Genomic DNA, 20,248 nt, shown 5'->3' on the forward strand with positions numbered 1-20,248 from the left:
AGCTTCAATTTTAGGGGTTGTTTGGTTTGAGGAATCACTCCATCTAAATTGAGGTGGTGTATTATGGGTTCATTCCTCAAATTTGATGTGATGACTCCATTCCTCATATTAGTACTAACTAACTAACTATGAGGAATATGGTGGTGATGGATCAACTCACTCTATTTCACAAACCAAACAAAAATAGTGAGGAATGAGAAGATGATGGACTAACTCAATCCTCAAACCAAACACCCCATTATAAAGTAGGAGGCGTGTGTTCAAATGATCGTATTGCACTATTTTTTGTATGATTATTGTTTATTTTTAAATACTAATGTACGTGGTGTTGTCTGCGTGGACGCTGGAGCTATAAGACAGTAGCGTCCACTAAGGTTCTTAAGGGTTGATTTGGTGACAAAGGGATCCCGGAAGGATTGGAGTGGATTAAGGAGGAGATAAACTAATTTTTCCCTCAATCCCCTCCATTCCTCTCAGAATCCGGGTAACCAAATCAGCCCTAGTATTATGGATTTCGTTAAATCCCTCTCTGGCGTGTTCATAATAACAATAATCTCTTGGGAATGTGATTGACCCTTCCAAAAAAAAAAACAGAAACCCGTTACCCGACTCGACTCGTCTCTTCCCCTCCAGTCTCCACCGAGCCAAGCCAGCCTGCTCCAGCGGCAGACCCGCTACCGATCTCCTCTGCCGCGGCCCGCGGCGGCGGCGATTTCCCCTCCGCGAATGCCCCTTCACCGCTGCAGTTGATACGCCACCCAAGTGGTTCGTTCCACCCTTCCTTCCCTCGCCGGTCTCTCCATCGCCGCAGCCCGCAGGGCGCCACCTTGTCGGAAGGCGCGATCCATGGACCGCTCGATCAACTTCCGCGGCATCGCCGGGAGCGCCGGAAACATCATGCAGGTTCGTGCGCTCGACTCCCTCGCGCTCCTTATCCGAACCCCGCCTAGGGGAACAACTGTCCCCGCTGCGGCGGTCGCGGGGGCGAGTTGCTACCATGATGGACATCACCAATTTTGAGTTTTTTACGGGGCGTTTTGTCGTAGTGGAAATCAAGCTCAACATATTGGATGGCAAGTCGGTTTGATGCTTACTGTCTTATTCACTTCCCCAGTTCGTATTGTCGTGTGCCTTGGCAGGGAATGGGGAAATTCGTTTTCGGCAACGAGGGGATCGAGTCAAAGGAAGATAGGTAGGCTCAGTTGCAAATTTCATGTTTTGTTTTTTACTTCACTCACGGACTCTCTGCAATTCTGTCTGCTCTTATACCAAGCAAAACTAACAATTGAGTTATGTGCATGTGCATCACTTATATCAGTTAATCCTACCATTGTGCCCCTTGGATGCAGCTACGTCGAGAGATATCTTTATCGGATAAGCAATGGCACGATACCTGATGACCGGAGGTCTGCAATGACTGAGCTGCAGTCTCTAGTGGCAGAAAGCCGCTCGGCACAGATGTCGTTTGGAGCGATGGGTATCTCCTTTCTCTCTGTGCCCATAATATTTGTTCTCTAGCTGCTCTGGTGAGATTGGTATATATTTACAATTGTTTCCTTTCTAATTTGCAAAAATAGGTTTTCCTATCCTCCTCAATATTTTGAAAGAAGACCGTGAGGATGTAGAGCTTGTGAGAGGTGCCCTGGAGACCTTTGTGAGTGCATTGACTCCTATTGAGACGTCACAAGGGCCAAATACTGAGGTTCAACCAGCGTCAGTGAACTCTGATCTGCTATCTCAAGAAACCGAGAATATTTCTCTTCTTTTGAGCTTATTGGTGATTACTCATCTTTTGCCTTAACAACATGTAACCTGCATCGCCTGCTTCATGTGTACTGAGTCCTGGCTTATTGCTCCTGTCTGGTTTGAAGTCAGAGGAAGACTTTTATGTGAGATACTACACAATCCAACTTCTAACAGCTCTACTTACAAACTCGCTGAAAAGGTGCCCAGTAAGTCATTTTTGTCATGTTGAGATGTCATGACTACATTGGTATCCCATCTAAGTGCCTTTTATTTTGTTTTTTCCAGGTTACAAGAAGCAATTCTATTGATTCCTCGTGGTATAACAGTTCTCATGGACATGCTTATGGACCGTGAGGTTCAGCATTCTTTGCCTATTCTCTCTCTTTTAGGAAGAACACATGTCACTCATGACATTCTAATCATTTTATGCTGGTATTTATTGTTTGCCCTTGTATGTGATAGGGCAGTCTATGTTTGTAGGAAGCTTGTGTATCTAATTTATATGAACATCACTTGCGTTCTCAGACTAGAATGGTTTCCGAAATCAATATTATACAATCAATTTAGTCTGGATTGTTATATATCCTTTTCTGAAGGATTCAATACATGTCTACTCAGACATTCCACTTATACTGAACACCTAATTCTACCAGACTATTATAGTTTTTTCAAAGATGCAGCCCTCTTGTAAATGGTAAACACATTACTTTCTGATGGATGCATTTTTTGTTTCATACTTTGATCCAAGTATTTTGAAATGATATATCATGAGTTCACGATCAATCCTTATGGTATCTTACTACTCATGTAGTTGCCTATTTTTGTTATACCTTACAGGTCATAAGGAATGAAGCACTGTTACTTCTTACTTATTTGACTCGGGATGCAGAGGTTAAACCTGTCTAATATTAGATGTTGATTTGTTATGTTACTGGAATTTTTTCAACACCCCATTTTATAATTAAATTAGCTTTAATTCTCTTCATTTCAGGAAATTCAAAAAATTGTTGTATTTGAGGGTGTGTTTGAGAAGATATTTAGCATTATTAGAGAGGAGGGCTATTCCGATGGAGGTGTAGTTGTTCAGGTGAAAAATTGCTTATTTGTGTTCTTTATTTGAAATAGGATGCTATTTTTTTTAGTTTCCATATAAAGGTTTTAGGCATATAAAATTTAGTTGGTGCTAATATGTTCCTTATTAGAGCAGGATTGCCTTGAACTGTTAAATAATTTAATTCGACACAATGCGTCAAATCAGGTTCATCATCCTTCCATGACCTTTCTGAAAGTTTTAATTTGTTAGTTTTTTCATTGATGCCACTTCTTTACTTTGTTCCATCAATCAGATGCTTTTGAAAGAGACAATGGGCTTTGACCCATTGATATCAATACTAAAGATTAGGAGAGGCAGTGCATTTAATTTTACCCAACAGAAGGTATTATGTTCATCAGTCCAGCTTCTGTTCTTGATGATTAATTCTGGGAATATCTGTCTGTAGTTTGGATTAGCAACATTTTACGCAAGCTATAATCTGTGTCTTCTTTAGACAGTAAATCTTCTTGGTGCTTTAAATACTGTGGAATTGCTTTTGATGGGGGGCCCATCTGGTGAAGCAGGTAAAGACGCTAACAAGAATGCAAATCAAACTGCATTGGCTCAGGTATCTTTTTCTCCCTTCGAACTCTTTAAGTGACATCCATATGACATGGAACTGAGCTTCATATGCGTTCCCCTTATTGATAGAAAAACATTCTGGACCATCTTCTTTTGTTGGGCGTTGAGAGTCAATGGGCCCCTGTCGTTCTCCGCTGTATGGTAATTCCCTCAGGACTGTATGCTTCCTTGTCTCCTGTATTTTTCCTTTTCAACCGGTGAATGATGCTGTCTTGTTTGGCACTGGCCATAATCTTTTTCCAGGCACTGCGATGTATTGGCAATTTGGTATTAAGAAATCCTCAGAATCTTGATTCTCTTGCAAGAAAACAAGTTGGAGAAGAGCCTCATGTTCAACCTGCACTGAATGCCATCTTCTCTATAATCTTGCGGACCTCTGTAGCGCAGGAATTTGTTGCTGCTGATTATGTATTCAAGTGTTTCTGCGAGGTGGCTGTTCTGCTGTTGTGCTCTCGCTTCTTTAATTGTGTCTAAATTAGCAAGCACTAAGAAGGCAATGAGTCATTGCAGTCAATGCTTATATTTGTGTATTATCATCTGGATCACAAAGAGTCATATTTCTTTAGCGCATTTGTACTCTGAAAATTAAAGATGAAAAATAGGAGTGGAAGGCCTAGCATAAAGTTATGTAACATAAAATACAATGATACAAACTGAAATAGAACTAATTTTACTGCTCAAATGGAAAACTTTTGGTTTCTAGTAATCCAAGCATACTTGTTCAATGTTCTAATAATTTGTTCTTCTAAAGTATTCACATATAATTGTTGGTTAGTATTGGTTTTAAACTATTACACTTTCATGTTTTTTTTCTTAACAAAGCACATAACAATCTTTAGTTTGCCATCTGTGAAACAGAGAAATCCTAATGGCCAGGCATTATTAGCATCAACTATTGTTCCACATCCGAACCAAGGAAATATGCATGAACCTGCTATCGACATGCCTTTTGGAAGGTTGGTTTGTTGGTTGTACAACTTTTGGTATGTTTGTAAATTACTGCTTGAGCCAAGGCCAAAATAACATATAACTTCACCATTATATAATTCTGGCCATCCCACTCTGGCATTTCTTTTGTTGCTTCTGCCAAACCCATGTGATATGTTGTAGTACCAATTTCATCATGAACCATTGACAATCAACATACATTGCCTTTTAATTACAGTGTACTTCTGCAAGCACTGGTTTCAAGTGATGTCAATGGAGATATGGAGGTGAAGTGTTTGAAAACCTAAAGCTCCAGTTTACAGGACATTCAACTGGTCTCTGTGTAGCTGTGTTTAATCAATTGTTCTGACATTTCAACCAAAATTACACAGGCATGTTGCAGAGCATCTAGCGTTCTTTCTCACATTGTCAAGGACAACATGCAAAGCAAGGATCGTGTATGCACCATTGCACCTTCAACCTTTCATTCATTCTACCTGTATATAAACTTAAGTAGCAAACACTGTACCCTACTGCTAAGATTTGACTATTTTTTAGATGATGGAACCAAATATTATTCCAACATCTAGATCCAGGATGCATATGGCCAATAATTAATACTCCTTCTGTTTCAAAACAATAGTCGTTTTAGCTCTTGTTTTTTATGTCTATAATCAGATGGATGGTGATGAATTTAGACACATATATAAAGCACATACATCAAGTATTGTATGAACTTATTAATTATGTAAAACGAATTTTAATTTGGAACGGAGTACAATTTTTGGAGCACATGATAGAACATAATCCTAAGACATGCCTTACATCACCATTCACCACTGATAACGTGACCGAAATATTAAGCAGTGTAAATCTAATTATTAACTGACTCCACTATTCTATTTTGTAAATAAAATAAAATGGATATTGAGCTGCGTTGACACATGAACTTTTCTTAGTGTTGTTGCTAGAACTAATTATATGCTTCCTTGCTTGTGATGGAAGTATCTGAGCTATGATTCTTCTTGATCCTAAAGTAATTAATATTTAGTCATGTTATTTTTCTTATACACTTAAAACTACTTGGGGCTTTAGTTCCTGTTTATGCTAATTCTTTTAGTGCCTGTTTATGCTAATTCATGCCTAGTAGCATGTCTCATATGTGTATTTGTTTTATACCTCTTGTACAACTTAAGACAGAAGGTTGTCTCACAAGTCACAACTGATGTTTTTTCAGGTATTGCAAATTCAGCTTGAGACACTTACACCGTCCTTGGGGCGCACTGAGCCAGTATTGCATCGTATTGTCACATGTTTGTCCATCGCAGCCTCAACAGAGGGAGAAAACAACCAAAACAACCAACCAGAAGAACCGTACATTCAACCTGTTATTCTTCGGCTACTCATCATATGGCTTGTTGATTGTTCAAATGCTGTTAACTGCCTGTTGGAATCAGCAGTGCATCTGAACTACATAATAGAGCTTGCTTCAAGCAAACGTTACACTGCTTGTGTTCGTGGACTGGCTGCTGTTGTTCTAGGTGCTTGCATCCTGTACAATGCTAGCCATGAGAAGGGCCGTGATGCTTTTGCTGTTGCAGATGCTATAAGTCAAAAGATTGGCCTCACAACGTACTTCTTGAGGTTTGACGAATTGAGGAGAAGCTTGGCACATCCTTTGCCAGAGCAGCATCATCGCAAGGAGCTTTCCCGATCAAGTGCGAATAGCATGTCAGATTTCCAAGAAATTGAAGAGGATGAAACAAATAAAGATGATCAACACCCTGTCCTCTCAGAAATATTTGATTCACAGTTTGTTAATTTTCTTAGTAAGCTCGAGGCTGATATTAGAGAAAACATAATGGATATATTTAGTCGGACAAAAACTGCAACTGCACTCCTTCCTACTGAATTGGAGCAGAAGAACGGGGAGGTTGATGGAGAGTATATCAAACGACTAAAGTCGTTTGTAGAGAAACAGTGCAATGAGATGCAGGTAGGTTTCCATTTGTTGCCTTCAGAGATTTTCCTGTTGAATTACTTCAAAAATTCAAAGCTAAAAATGATGTTTTGTGCATTGCCATGAAAAAAATGGTAGCACTATTTTGGGTACTTTAGATTTCATTAACATGACTTTTTAACCCAAAAGACTAAGCAGTTAGCATTAGCAAACATGAAGGGTCTCTTGGCGCGATCTTGTCAGCACTGAGGTTATTCAATATGTTCTTTGACTTAGTGTTAATAAAACTTTACATATTTGTCGTTAGTTGGAGCTTGCTCCTTAAGACACCACCACCTTGAATGAAGGGTCTCTTGACATGATCAACCAGTCTTCTGGACAGCACTGAGGTTAGTTTGTCAAATACTTTGGTACTAGAGGACCCTATGTTTTATTAACCAAAAAACAAGCTGATTCATGCAAACGCAGACATTTGAAAAGATCCTTGAGAAAATATTTTATAAAACATGGTTCTCTTAAATACAACTTGTGAATTGTTGTGCAAGTTGCCATACATAATTGTTTCTAGATTGATGGATCTGTTGCCGAGTGCCTGTTTGTTGCCAGTGTTTTTCATACACTGCTGTACCTAGAAGCATAAGAAGCTGACACTGATATTTATAATGGCATCTGTCAGGACTTGCTGGCTCGAAACGCAATGTTAGCAGAAGAGTTAGTGAGAACTGGTGGTGGTACCACCACAGATACTTCACAGAGACCGAACAACGGGCGAGAAAGGGTCCAGATCGAAGCCCTGAGACAAGAACTGGAGGGAGCGAGACGACAGATAGAGGCACTCGAAACTGACAAGTCCCAGATCGAAGCCGAAGCTAACAACCAACGAAACCTTGCAGTAAAACTGGAGTCCGATCTCAAGAGCTTGTCAGAAGCTTACAACAGCATAGAGCAGGCCAACTACCGCCTGGATGCCGAGGTAAAAACCTTGCGGCAGGGAGGCAGTGTGCCGTATCCTGACGTGGAGGCAATAAAGGCGCAAGCCAAGGAAGAGGCTGAGAAGGACAGTGAGGCGGAGCTGAACGATCTGCTTGTCTGCCTCGGTCAGGAACAAACTAAGGTTGAGAAGCTGAGCACAAGGCTGGCAGAGCTCGGCGAAGATGTGGATGCCCTTCTGCAAGGTATTGGTGACGACACTGCCATTCCGGACGATGATGACGACGACGATGAAGATAGTGAAGAGTGATATGTTTATGTAACCCTGTAGGTCTGTTGGTGCACACAACCTCACGTTGGGTCATGATATTGTAATGGCAATTGGCATTGTACAGTGGATAATGTGTAGACAAAGGCACCGTTCCAATTTAAGTTATTTGTGGAGAAACTAGTTGAAAACTAAGTGGCGGACCGTCCGGTCCCGGACGGTCCACACCTCGCGATCAGATTAACTCGAACGATTATCCTTATCTCGTGTGTGGTTATCTATCTAATTATGTGAGATTTGTTAGCTATCGTCTAGGAACGAGTCCAGATCTTTCCTCTATATATATTGTTAAAGTGTTTATGTATATGGGCCTGGCCTATTAGGGTTCTCTATATGTTGTATCCCTGTAGCTAGGGTTTACTGTACACTACACAGTCCTACATGGTATTTGAGCCTCCTTAGGTTTTCTCTCTCTACAGCCGCCACTATGGCAGGCTGGCCGCTGCCCCCTCCCTCCTCCCTCGTCGCCGGCGACCCCTTCCCCCTCTCCCTCTCTCCTACTGGGTGGCGCTCGCCGCGCCCGGCCCTGCGCACGCCACCACCACTGCCGGCGCGCCGTCGGGGCGTGTCGCCGCGCCCGGCCCTGCGCGCGCCGCCAGGGCGCGTCGCCGCCGCCGCGCCCTCTCCACCTGACGCGCCTCCTCCGGCCGCGCCGGTCTTCCCTCCAGTCCTCGTCGCCGCCGCTGCACCTTCTCGGCCCACCGTCCCTCCTCCGCCCGCGCCTCCGCAGTATTCGGCCGAGCCGACCTTCCTCCCCCCACCCGACCCCCGTCGTCCCATTCTCTGTCCATCGGGGCCGCGCCGGTGCCGACCCCATCCACCCCCTAGCGGCTCCTGCTGTTTCCCTGGACCCGACGGGTCTCGGCCAGCCCTGCTCCGCCCGCCGCAGTCCTCTCCCCCGGCTTCCCTTCCAATGCGCTCTCCCTACCAGATGTCGCCCTGCTTCGCTCTCAGCTGTTGGCACCGGGTTTTCCCCATATCATCCCGCTCGGCATGCCGGTTGGGGCCCACGTGCGTGACTGCCCACCGCCTATGACTGTCTACAACAAGCCCTCCGCCATCACCTCATCCCTGTGTGCTCCTTCGGATGACGCTGCATCCATCCTCGCCGCCACCCAGGCAGCCGTTACGACGGCTCGCCAGCGGGCCCAGGACGCCGCCCATGCTCTTGAGCAGGAGCAGACGGTTGTTGACGCCAACGAGCGTCAGTACGCCGAGAACTACCACCGTCTCTCTGGCAAGGGCGTGTCGGATGGCTATCCCACGTTCGCTCGTCACTGCGCCGACACCTTCGAGCCCACGCCCGCCCCAGCCTCAACTCTTCGCGCCTCTCTTCACGCTCAGGCGGCGGCCCTCACCAGCATCTGGGCAACCGTCACCGACGTTCTTGCGCCGGACTCCACTCAGTACCCTCAGTGGCGCGACCAGGTCCTGCAGACCCTCCATCGCTACGCCCTCGCCGACCACGTCCTCTCCCCGGTCACTGACCCGACTGAGGATTGGCTCCTGATGGATGAGGTGGTGCTTTCTTGGATCTATATGGCACCCTCACGGCCGAACTTCAGCACATTGTTCGTGTGCCAGACGATACGGCTCACCGGATCTGGGGTGCCCTTGAGGCTCAGTTCCTCAGTAACCGCCAGACTCAGATTTTGTACCTTGAGACCGCTTTCCACCAGCTTGCTCAGGGCGTTCTACATATATGAAGGTGTACGATCGATTGAGAACCTCCGAACATATTACAATCGAATCAATTACTTTCTTTATCATTTATGTCGTAGGAGTAGGTGTAACATGGTTCTAGTTATAGCTTTTCGCATATCCAGCTCCACCCCCATTCGACTTTACATTGTCTAAATTTGTCTTGGATGGCCTACCGACCCCAAAACGACCCTAGGATTTTACCTCTCCCAAAGGGAAAGATCTAGTTGTCCATTCAAGATACTCTACCTCGACTGTTTCTTAATTCCCAGGTGACTCCACATCGTTTGGGGACGTCCTAGGTGATCTGTCGACCCAGAGCGCCCTAAAATATCTCCCCTAGTGGGCGTGACCTGATTACAATGAGGAGGAAGACGACCCTGCGCTATCGCGGACCGTACGGTGCGACGCAGGAAAGACATCGCTCCTACGGCCAGGTCGCGGACCGTTTCGCCCAGAGCCGCGGACTGTCCGCGTCGCCGCAGAGAGCATCGCTAGACGGTACACCCCAATGATTGGCGCTGTCTAGATCGACACCAACACTAGTCATGCAAAAATACTTTCCAGCTTTGCGGACGTACTAGATTTGAATTTAGTTAGGAAATTAAGAATGACACATTGCGTCATTTTGATGCAAAAGTCAACGCTAATTGAAACTTAAGATGCCATCTTTCGGGTACCACCGTCTATTCTATTTGTATTTGTTGAGCATCATTTATGGCACTGGGCACGGTTAGACAGTCCAGCCCTGAGGTCCGGATGCTCCGCCCGTAGGCGCGCACGGTTCGCGAATAGATCGAATCATATGGTTAAAACTCCTATCTCCTCGCATGTTTAGCCCCTAATCTCGCGGGAGCTGTTGGAGAACGTCTAGGAACGGGTCTAGACCTCCCCCTGATATATTGAAGGGGTACGACCGATTGAATAAAGAAACAATCGATCAATCAAATATCCTTAGTTCTTTACATTTTGCTCTAGGAGTAGACATTAACAAAGTTTCCTCTCTCTGATCTTCACCTCTCTCCGGCTCTACGTCGTTTAGAGGCGTCTTGGGTGGCCTATCGATCCCAAGATAAACCCTATGATCTCTCCTCCACGACGGGGTCCCTCCCAGGAGCGAGATCCAGGTGCTGTCGGTGGACTCGCCGCCTCTACGCACACGGACCGTCCGGCCACCAGGCGTGGACCATCCGGCTCGTTAGACAGGAACCCTTGGTATTGCGCCAGGTCACGGACCGTCTGACCCTCGCCCGCGGACTGTCCGCGCCTCTGCAGAGAGTACCACCGCCAGTATTTATCGTAGTGATTGGCGCCTAGATCGACACCAACAGTATTAAATTGTTTGTTCTAGGTTAAATGTTGTTTCGGTCTTCTATGTGCAACCAATGGCGAGAGAAATGGTCTGTGGCTGCAAAGAACGCTGAGAAGCATATAAATAATTATGGGATGTTTCGTTCCAAGAATCAACCCATTCTAGATGAGATGACACATCATGAGTCTATTCTATAAATTTGATGAAACTCATTCCTCATATTATTACTAATTATTAGCTTATGAGGAATGAAATAGTGATGAATCAACTCATTCCATTTTACAAACCAAATAAGGAAGTGGGGAGTGAGAAGATGGTGGACTATCTCATTTCTTAAACCAAACACACTGTAAATCTTCGCACCAACAATGATGCCTGAAATTAGAATCGGCAACAAGCACACAATGAAGTTTAGTAGCGAGTAAAATGCAACAAGCACATAATGAAGTTTACTAGTGACTAAAATACAGTAATGGTCCTCTAACTTGATACGCTGTGTCTTTTAGGTTCTCGAACTTAAAAAAACTAGAAAAATAGGTCCTCTAACTTTGTCGGACACGGTCACACCTCTTGTGCAATTAATTATGATAGAAGATGCTCGCGAGAGCACTAGATCCTAAGAAATTGATCCATATGATATTCAGTCATTTGTACATGCACACTCGAAAGAGACTCGCACCTTTTCAGTTTGGAAAGTGAGATTGCTGCAGGGTGATACTCAATGTTCTGGTTATATATTGGTGTAGCAAATCTGTATGAAATCTCGGAAGAATGAAAATAGCAATCTCAAAACAAAATTAGCTCACTCCTATTGTGATAGTGGTAGCTTCATCAAAACAGACTCACCTTCAACCGAGCCCTATATGGCTACGTCCCCTCTGCTCTCTTCCACAATCTTTGCCTCTCCTGCATTCACCATTGCGCACTCCTCGGCGTACACGCCATACCAGTCTGAGTCAAGCCATCTGTCCAAACAGATTTTCATTAAAAACTTACATTACAAGTTCTGTAGCTCAAGTTTGGATGGCACATTTTTTCTAGAAGGTGTAGAAAGCTATGCATCATTAAATTAAGAAGAAAAAGAGATCCACATAAACCGATACAAAAGAAAAGGCTTCATCACGGTGGCCAAAAAAGAAAATACAAGAAAGGGTCCATATGGAAAACTAAACTATAACAAACATACAAAGATTAGGGAGCTGATTACAACCCTGGGAGAGGGGCTGATAGAAGAGTATTACTCCTAGCCCCTACCATCTTCCAAAGCTCCTGTTCTTCCCCTGCCCTTCTGATGACCGTTGCCACGTAAGGAGAGATTTTTATCAAAGATACATTGGTTCTTGTGGTTCCAAATGCTACACGCTCCCAATATAACCAAGGAATTTAAACCTTGTCTTATCACTACTTCTACCGAACCATTGATCCTATTCCACCACTCTGAAGTTCGAGTCCTCAATCTGTGGAGTAAGAAACTGCAGCCTCACTTGCCCTAACCAAAGAAGCCAAAATTGTCTTGCAAACACACAACTGACCATCAGATGATCAATTGTTTCAGTTTCTTGTTCACACAACAAACAACACTCTAGATGATCCAACCCTCGGGCAACCAACCACATAAAGAAGTGGCACCTAGGCCATCTCTAGCAGACCGTGTAAATGGTTGTGCAAAGTACTACTTTGTACTCTAGATTGCACTGTCTCCAAATCCTTTCATAAGGGTCAAACAAAACAGAACCAACAAAAGCACTTTCATATGTAGCTGCAGTTGTGTAAGAATGTCCAAAGTCCACAATGGCCCCAACAATAAAGGCACCTTGAATATCCCGCACCCAAGCTTGGTTGATGAAGGCCTCTTAGCCCTCCTTGTACTAAGGCTTTAGTACTGGTGCTTGGATGGCACATTGAACGGCTGCTTGAGGGGATCAGCCGACCGGGCACCGCATGACTTGTTATTGCTGTCTTGAACAAGGTGCACATATGAGTAACTTATACCACTTTACCTAACCTACGATTCTTGCCTCTACGAGTTGTATGACCAAGATTTTAAATCTCCAGCTAGCTGTTGTTTGAGAAGGTGTAAACTTAGTACTACTCCCGTTCTTCAATATTTGTCATCCATTAGTTTATTTTTAAAATAAACCACGACAAATAAAAAAGAATAAACCATGACAAATAAAAAAGAACGGAGGAAGTACCATTTAGCTGTTAGCTCCAGCTATAGCTCGTTATTTGTTGTTTCAAGAGATAGATCGCTAAATGCCTTAGCTGGCTATTTAAAACACTTGAATAATATTCTAATTGTTTATCCTTCGTGAATACCCATGATGATCGGCTAAAAAACAGAATGCTATGAACATCGCACTTGATGCATTCTTTTGGTAACATGTATTGTTTTTCCTATTGCAATGCACGAGCATGATCTTAGTGCGTGATAAATTAGTGACTTGGTGTACAGGTACAGCCTAGAAATTGAAACAAAGGAAGTATAACCATGCAGTATACGTTTGACACATTCAGGTAGAGCTTGCACATTTTTATTTTTTTACCATGTCCCTGCAAATTACAGATCAATATCTACACATATTAGCATGGTTCAATCCGTCAGCTATTTATAGTTTTACCATACCCTGCAAATTACAGATCAACATCAGCGCATGTACTAACATGGTACCATAAAGCTCGCCACACAATCATTTACATTGGGGGGTGGGGGGTTGCAAACTTGCAACGATCGATGTGCAGAAATGTAGAAATGTGACCACTATAGCCTATAGCGGTTGTTTGTTGGGTGTTCCTGATCTTCCCTCCAGTATCTGCAGCCTCTGCTTGAGATGGAACACTTCAACCTGGAAAACGCCACGGTGAGCTACTGGTTGGTAAATATCTGTCGAATTGCGTGGGGAAAAAACATTTTTGGCACAGTTTAACTTCTCAATGTACGAGCCAAATATGTCTATAATATAGTACCTGGAGCTGGAACGCGCGCGACTGTTCCCCTGCTAAAACTCTACGAGTGGAATGCAGCTCCTGCAAGAACAAAACCAGTTCAGTACAGAGCACATCAGGATTACCAAACAGTACTGGTAAACATCAAGTTTCCTTGCCTTCTGGGTTTCGCCTGTGACGGCCTTCAGGAACGCCACTTCACGCTCCAGGCGCACATTATCAGCGTGCACTGTGTTCGAGAGGCTGTTCGACTCTTCTTGCGCCAGCTCTAAGCATGCTATCTTCTCTTTCAGCATCTCAGCCTCCTTATCTTTGTTGGCAAGCATCTTCTCCAGCTGTCCTCTGCTGTGAATGACCGATGCTAAGCTCTTGTCTAGCTGATCTTTGCTTGCCAGTGCGGTCGCAAGCTGGTCTTCGAGCGTGGTGTTTCTTCTGATCAAGTCTGCTATTTTTGTGTTGTACAAGTGGCTCTGGCCAACATCTGAAGAGCATCTAGCTATCCTTCTCACTTTTGATCCTCCAGTCACCATGTTTTCCGCGCCATTCTGAAAACCAGGCCCTGTCCTTTTGCTGTAGGGCCCTTTTGGCTGTAAGAAACAATCTGTTATGTAGAGAAACAAATAACATGTCCATTTGCTCATAGCTGTTCCCTAAATGAAGAACAAGAATTGTAGGTGCAATACTCACAGTGCTATCTTGGCATGAAGAAGAGTCATCTACGTCATCATATCTGTCATCATCGATTGGTTTCTGCAGTTTCTGACCTAGGCTGCACTCTTCTGCGTGATCCAACTGCGTATGGAGTGAAGTGCCCAAACTGGACTGCTTCAACAATGACTCAGAGAGGGGTTCCCTTCTAGGAGGGTGTTCTATCACAGAAGTGAGACTATGCCTTGCGATGGAACTATTAGAGTACAAGGGGGCACATTTGTGGAGATGATCAGCAAGCTCCTTATTGCTTGGAGAATACTCATACACCATGGTGTCCACTTCTGGGGCTGAGCGCCAACTAAAAGAATGCTCATTTTGCAGTACCACTAATACTTCAACCTGCACAAGGTCACATCGTCAATGATATGATCCAAAGTTCCAAACTGATATGATACGAAAGCTTCAAACTTCAAAACCATTTTTAGCCGACTTTACATGAGATAGTAAGTGGAAAATGGTGACAAATTGTGTTTTAAGAGCCTCAAAGTCATGAGAAGCCATACTTCATTTTCTTCAGATCAAAATGATAACCAGTTCTTTAACAATCACTAACATGTAACAAATATGCTCTAATACAAAACAATTTTTTCACCTTGTTGCATGGCTCTTTTTTGTTTCCTCCAAATGCAATAAGAGCAATCTTGTCCTTGTGGTAGAAAGGAACCATGCTAAAACCCTGCATCGATAGTTGTTTTAGTTTTCTGGCTAATTAGATGAAAGTGGTGTAGAATGGAAAGTAGCGAGTACGAGATACTATCAAAACTAAATATGAGAGTCACAAAGAAAAAAAACACTTACTTTTTTTGTAGTAATCGATGAACTAGGGGGCACTACACAAACAGACCATTTACATTGTAGAACATCAAAAACCCAAGTTTCAGCATGTCCTGAGAATTTGATTTCTTGTTAGAAATTGCAAAAGAAGCTAGATGGTCATCATTAGCAATACATGTATTCTTCATTAAGAAATAAATCACCAACTCATCTTCCAAATTGAGAGAGAGCTTGAGACTTACGTTTTTTCTTGCTTGCGCCGCCAGCTATGTACCACTTAGTTCCACAGAGAGTTCCGCTGCAACCAGCTCGAGGTGATGGGTGAGGACCATGGGTCTTCACTCTTGACCAAACCATCTGTCAGGAAGAAAACACTAATGAGTAGCCTGCTAAATGCAAAATGTACTGAGGTATACTGAAACAAGGATGCCCACAAACTTACTGTATCGAAATCCAAAGAATACAAGTCATTAAGTGTCTTAGATTTTGAGTGGCCTCCAAAAATTAAAAGGACCCTATCATCATACAGTGTAGCAATATGATTGGATCTTGGAGAAGGTCCAGTGCCTCTACAACAATGAGCTTTAATCAGTAACAAAAGGACACAAATTAAATGTAACCTCAATTTTTTTTTAAAAAAAAATCAGATGCACTTCTATGAAATGGTAATAAGTTTGGACAACCATAGATCAGTAGAAAAATGTAGTATCCAAGACTTACTTATAGTTCAATGGAAGCCATGTTGATGACTTCAGATCAAACATGTGAAGGTCATGCCGTTTCTTTCCTTTTGTGTCCTCACCGCCAAAAAGTATCAATGTAGCACCAGCTCTAATCACCGTGTGTCCGCTTCGAGCTGCCTTAACTCAGCACCATAAGATAATTTAGTCAATTTTCACAACAATATTTGCCAAAGTATCTCTTTTAATATCAGATAGCTTACAGGGATATCACCCTTGGCTTCAATAAGTGACCAAAGCTCTGTTTCTGTATTGAAAGTCCATACTGCACCACAGATGGAATGATTAAGCATTATATGGTTGCGGAAGACATGACCTAGTTTGTAAAATGTTTTGGAGAATCATGTAGCATCTGCAAACCTGATAAATGATCAGAAGCAGGCTCAGTTTTACCTCCGACAAGGATGACACTATTTCCCCAAGGAACCTGTACATCACACATGTATAAATATTTTTCCAGGAGTAAAGCAGTGCATACAAAAAGGCCATCATCATGAACAATCATTGCCTTCTTTGAATGATAGATCATTGACTTATAATACTTTGAGTTTTGGATGATGTCAAAGTGCAAATAGGTTAAACATAGTGTCCAGCATACAATTTTCCACAATAGCATAACATAACCGGCTTCAAGTAAGAAAACATTGATCGAGTATGTGAAATTCATACCAAAACATCCAAAGGACAAGCAGCAATCTAACTGAAAAAGGTGTAGCAGTAAATTTTGTTACTGAAAGAATGATCATATCAGTAACTTAGGTTTTGAGAACCACTAGACAGCAGTGATTTACAAGAGCTATACCAGGCAATGACCTTTGCAGGCTGGCAACTTCATCGAACATCCGTTTGGTGATGGGCAAACTTTAGGAGGCGCAGAATCCCAAGTAAGCTTCTCTAGATTCAATATCTAATCAATATGTTAAGTGAAGCCATAAGATTATTTGATAATAACATGGTACCACTCAGTGCGGAGTTCATACATCCAAACAACATATATAAGGAAAAAGAAGACTCCATACCTTTGTGTCATCTAATAAGCGATTACCAGAATCACCACCAAACACTACCATCTTGCTACTTACAATGGCTGCTGCATGCTGTTTGACCAAGGTTGAATATGTGTTAAGTAAATACCTATTTTTTTCAAGATATGCAAACTTAGTTCTAGTTATTATATTTTCAGTGGCTTACATAGAAACGAGGAATAGGTTTGTCTCCCTCTGTGGACAGCACAGTCCAATTTTCTGAAATATCGAAAGTGCGTCCTTGGGGATCAAACGTATCGGACGAGCAACGGTAGGAAAGATCATCTGCGTGGCCACTTACTGACGTCATAGTCGCGTCATTCCCCTGAAAAGAACAAAAAAAGTCAGGAGCTAAAGCATCCAGTTGTGGCCAAAATACAACAAGGTCAATATAGATGCAATTTCTTCAGTCACAGGCAGGCTCACATTGGGCAGACTGAGGTGTTTACTGGGACCAACAGAACTCCTGGAGCTGTTCAAAGGATCACTTGGGTCACCCTTCGACCTGAAAAAGAAAAGCAAAAAAAAAAACTCAAGACAATGGATAAAGCAGTCAAAGCAAATGTGGAAATAGGATTAGCATAAAATTGAATGCAATGCCGACCGAGCTTCATGAAGCCGTATGACTTCATCAATTTACAATGTATCCCATCAGTTTTATGAACAGTGCTACTGTGTCCATAGATGTTTGGTAGTCAGTAAAAGGAAAAAAAATCTCTGAAGAAAATCTCCAAGTCTGATATGTACTGGAAGAAAAGTGCTAATTTAACTGCCAAAACTCAAAAGATGCACAACTACACAAGAGATCAAATTTCACGCTAGCAAGCTCCCCTTGTCATCATCACACAGCAGGCACCGATCTTCTTCTTTTTTTAAAAAAGAGTGGGGAAAAACATCACATGATGAAATCAAGGAACTGTGCATAACATTCACCTTCCAAGTTTCACCCGGCGCCGCGAGAAACCAAACATATTCAGGACTGCGCGGTCTCTCCAGCTGCGTTCAGCTCAGAAATTTGAAGCGAACCGCTGGGCAGGACATGAGCCTATGCCACCTGCAAACAAGTCAAGTCAATGCAATAATCAGTTGGGAAGAAGGTACAGAGGGGTTGGTGGAGAGATGGAATCGTGGCGGAAAATAGGGGACTGATGAGAGAGACCAAGAAGCGCAGACAAATGCAGGGATAGGATTTTCGCCCCCCAAAACGCCACCGCCATCTAGTGGTTGGTTTGGGATTTGGAGGAAGAACAAGAAACCACAAAAGCGGAGGAAAAGCTCAATCATGAGGGCATGTGCTATAATCATCGAGGGGGGGAAATGAAGATCTTGTTTGTGAGGTTAGCGACGCATTCGCGTTGTTTTTGGATTCCAAGAAGCAGCATTCCCAACAAGACAAAATCCCAGGCGTGCAGTAGAAAGAATTCAGAGAAAATGGTGACTCTTTCCCCCCACATTATGTTAGAATAAAACGGTTCCCTAGAAATTCGTTTCCGGGACCATACGGATCGCAGAACCGGCAACCATCAGAAACGCCGAGAGAAACTAGAAAAGAAATCAGGAACGATCCTGCGAGAAAGAAGAGCACTACCTCTTGCAGTCTTGGGCTGGGTTTGCGGTACGGTGCAGGAGCACAGCACTGGGGCAGATGAGCCGCAGCCAGAATCAGCAGCGAAAACGATGGTCGCCACCCTCTTTTTCACCTAATCAGGATTCAGCGCTGCCCCGCGACTGCTCTTGGCTGGCAACGGCGGCGTGGGCCGAGGTGTGTGTGAGAGAAGCACCTGCTCTCCAGCTGTGTGATGTGTCTGTGTGCGTGGGAGGGAGAGAGACAGGACAAAGGGGGAGGGTGGATGGATGCAGAAAGAAGGGTCGCGGAAAGGGTAGTGTGTGTGATCTGCAACTGCAACAGCGGCGGCGGCGGCAGCAGGCTGCCTTTTCGTCCTCTTCGGCTTCGGCCCGGGGATGAGGATGATTCAGCAAGCTTGTCAACCGTAGCTTCTCTCTCCTGCTGTTTACTGATTTACTCCAGTCGTCATCCCATGTGGAATCAATGCATTTGCAACGTTTATCGTTTGTTGATTGCAGTCAATGCCACCAATAAATTATTCTTATAAATATAAATAACATATAAATAGTGACTATGACGAAAAAAGAGTTTGCTTTCAGTCCATTGCAATTTGATCTCCATTTCGGATGCCCTTAACAAGTTCATTCAAAATTGTATTATTTCCCGTGAAATTTCAGCAAACTCCCTGCATTTCCTTATGTATATGTAAGTATATATTGTGGTCCATGTTATTTTGCCTTGTCATCTTCTTGACACTTAGGCATAGGTCCAGGACCTCATACTAATAAGTACAGTTAACGGTCCATTTCTCAGTCATTATAAGCACATTCTGCACAAGATAATCTTGTTTATCTGAAACTTTTTGGGTTCCCCCTGTCAGCGACCGGCCAGCAGCCGCAATCAATCCTCAATACGTACGCTTCTGACGGAAACAATTATACTAATTGTGACTGCCTTTAAGAAATTACTGAATCACCGCTTAGAATATGATTGAATCTTTTTCTCTAAACTTTCGTGCTCACATTTGGGCTTTAAATCTCTAATATGAAATAGGCTAAAGTTTAGAGCTAACTTTAGACCACTTGTTTGGAGTTTTAGCTCTAAAATTTAGATGCGAAATTCAAAGAGACTTATTACTACAATTGTAAAAAATAAATATAATTCTAGATTTGGATTGAATAGACTTATTAATGTTTGAATAAATTTACAAAGAAAATGTTTTTAACATTTATGACTAGCAAATACATATATTATTAAATTCTCTAAATTTTATGATTAATTTAATGATACTTATTATATATGGTATTTACAAATTTGGTCGAAATATAAGATAGTTTGACTATTAAAAAATAAAAATGGTGTTTTCCTTGGACACACAGGAGTGGTATTTATGAAAATGACATCAAGGTCCTCCACTATCGTGTTCTTTCTTTTAAGACGACTGTTATTAATGCTAATTGTTTGGTGAACAAATCATATCTTAATTACTCATCACCTTCAAAGACGTAGGAGTTGAAGAAGTAATGCCCCGTTTGGGAGAGCTCCACTTCCTGATTCTTTAATTTTGCTCCTTAATTCTCCGATGGAGTGATTCCAGTGGATTTCTAGGAGGGAGCATGGTTGGGAGTTGATGAGAATTAATTCTATTCCGATCCCCATCATAATATAACACAGAGCAGGGTGAAGCATGTACCGCCTCTGGTGGCCAGAAGAAAGGGCCGAAGTTGGCCGCCCGATCCCCATCGTTCACCCCGAATCCAATGGTCCGATTTTAATTAACCCGAGCCTAATCCTAATTGTCCGCCCGAGATCTGACGGCCCAGCCAACGTGCCCGCACCCACGTCCCTGGCCCTGGGCTCGGCCTATCAGCCGTCCGAGCCCCGCACCTCGGCCAATGCGAGAATC

The 20,248-nt window shown here is 43.2% G+C and overlaps 2 protein-coding genes across 4 annotated transcripts; one reads left to right on the plus strand and one right to left on the minus strand.

Annotated features, from left to right (window-relative positions):
- The first annotated feature begins 568 nt into the window (after positions 1-568).
- On the plus strand, positions 569-7,785 carry LOC103640962 (golgin candidate 6). 3 transcript variants are annotated; one of them, XM_008664393.4, is made up of 18 exons: positions 569-903; positions 1,140-1,192; positions 1,350-1,477; positions 1,578-1,777; positions 1,872-1,945; positions 2,032-2,101; positions 2,584-2,637; positions 2,738-2,833; positions 2,954-3,004; positions 3,093-3,182; positions 3,294-3,407; positions 3,491-3,562; positions 3,665-3,850; positions 4,280-4,404; positions 4,587-4,635; positions 4,741-4,806; positions 5,586-6,344; positions 6,985-7,785. In XM_008664393.4, exons 1-18 carry the CDS (start codon positions 847-849, stop codon positions 7,546-7,548), a joined length of 2,808 nt encoding a protein of 935 aa, XP_008662615.1. In that variant the 5' UTR covers positions 569-846; the 3' UTR covers positions 7,549-7,785. The 3 variants fall into 3 exon arrangements, with proteins under 3 accessions (XP_008662615.1, XP_008662616.1, XP_008662618.1); XM_008664394.3 differs by having other exon boundaries at positions 4,280-4,377; positions 6,985-7,768; XM_008664396.3 differs by having other exon boundaries at positions 620-903; positions 1,872-1,952.
- Positions 7,786-13,097: 5,312 nt separating this feature from the next.
- Positions 13,098-18,736, minus strand: LOC100279856 (uncharacterized). The gene is given in 17 exon segments (NM_001152809.1): positions 13,098-13,425; positions 13,547-13,606; positions 13,684-14,112; positions 14,213-14,575; positions 14,829-14,912; positions 15,035-15,123; positions 15,253-15,367; positions 15,453-15,579; positions 15,731-15,870; positions 15,954-16,015; positions 16,111-16,177; positions 16,553-16,657; positions 16,770-16,847; positions 16,942-17,100; positions 17,202-17,280; positions 17,709-17,829; positions 18,364-18,736. Coding segments are annotated over 16 exon segments (2,073 nt in total). The 5' UTR covers positions 17,747-17,829; positions 18,364-18,736; the 3' UTR covers positions 13,098-13,347.
- Between the last annotated feature and the right edge of the window lie 1,512 nt (positions 18,737-20,248).

Source organism: Zea mays, chromosome 10 (assembly GCF_902167145.1).
Source record: "Zea mays cultivar B73 chromosome 10, Zm-B73-REFERENCE-NAM-5.0, whole genome shotgun sequence".
NCBI lineage: Eukaryota > Viridiplantae > Streptophyta > Magnoliopsida > Poales > Poaceae > Zea > Zea mays.

Excerpts from the sequence above, each read along its gene's own strand:
- LOC103640962 (XM_008664393.4), top strand. The coding sequence starts at position 847 with ATGGACCGCTCGATCAACTTCCGCGGCATCGCCGGGAGCGCCGGAAAC. Across the intron at positions 1,478-1,577 it reads GATGTCGTTTGGAGCGATGG|GTTTTCCTATCCTCCTCAAT; the intron begins GTATCTCCTTTC and ends TTGCAAAAATAG. Across the intron at positions 1,946-2,031 it reads CTTACAAACTCGCTGAAAAG|GTTACAAGAAGCAATTCTAT; the intron begins GTGCCCAGTAAG and ends TGTTTTTTCCAG.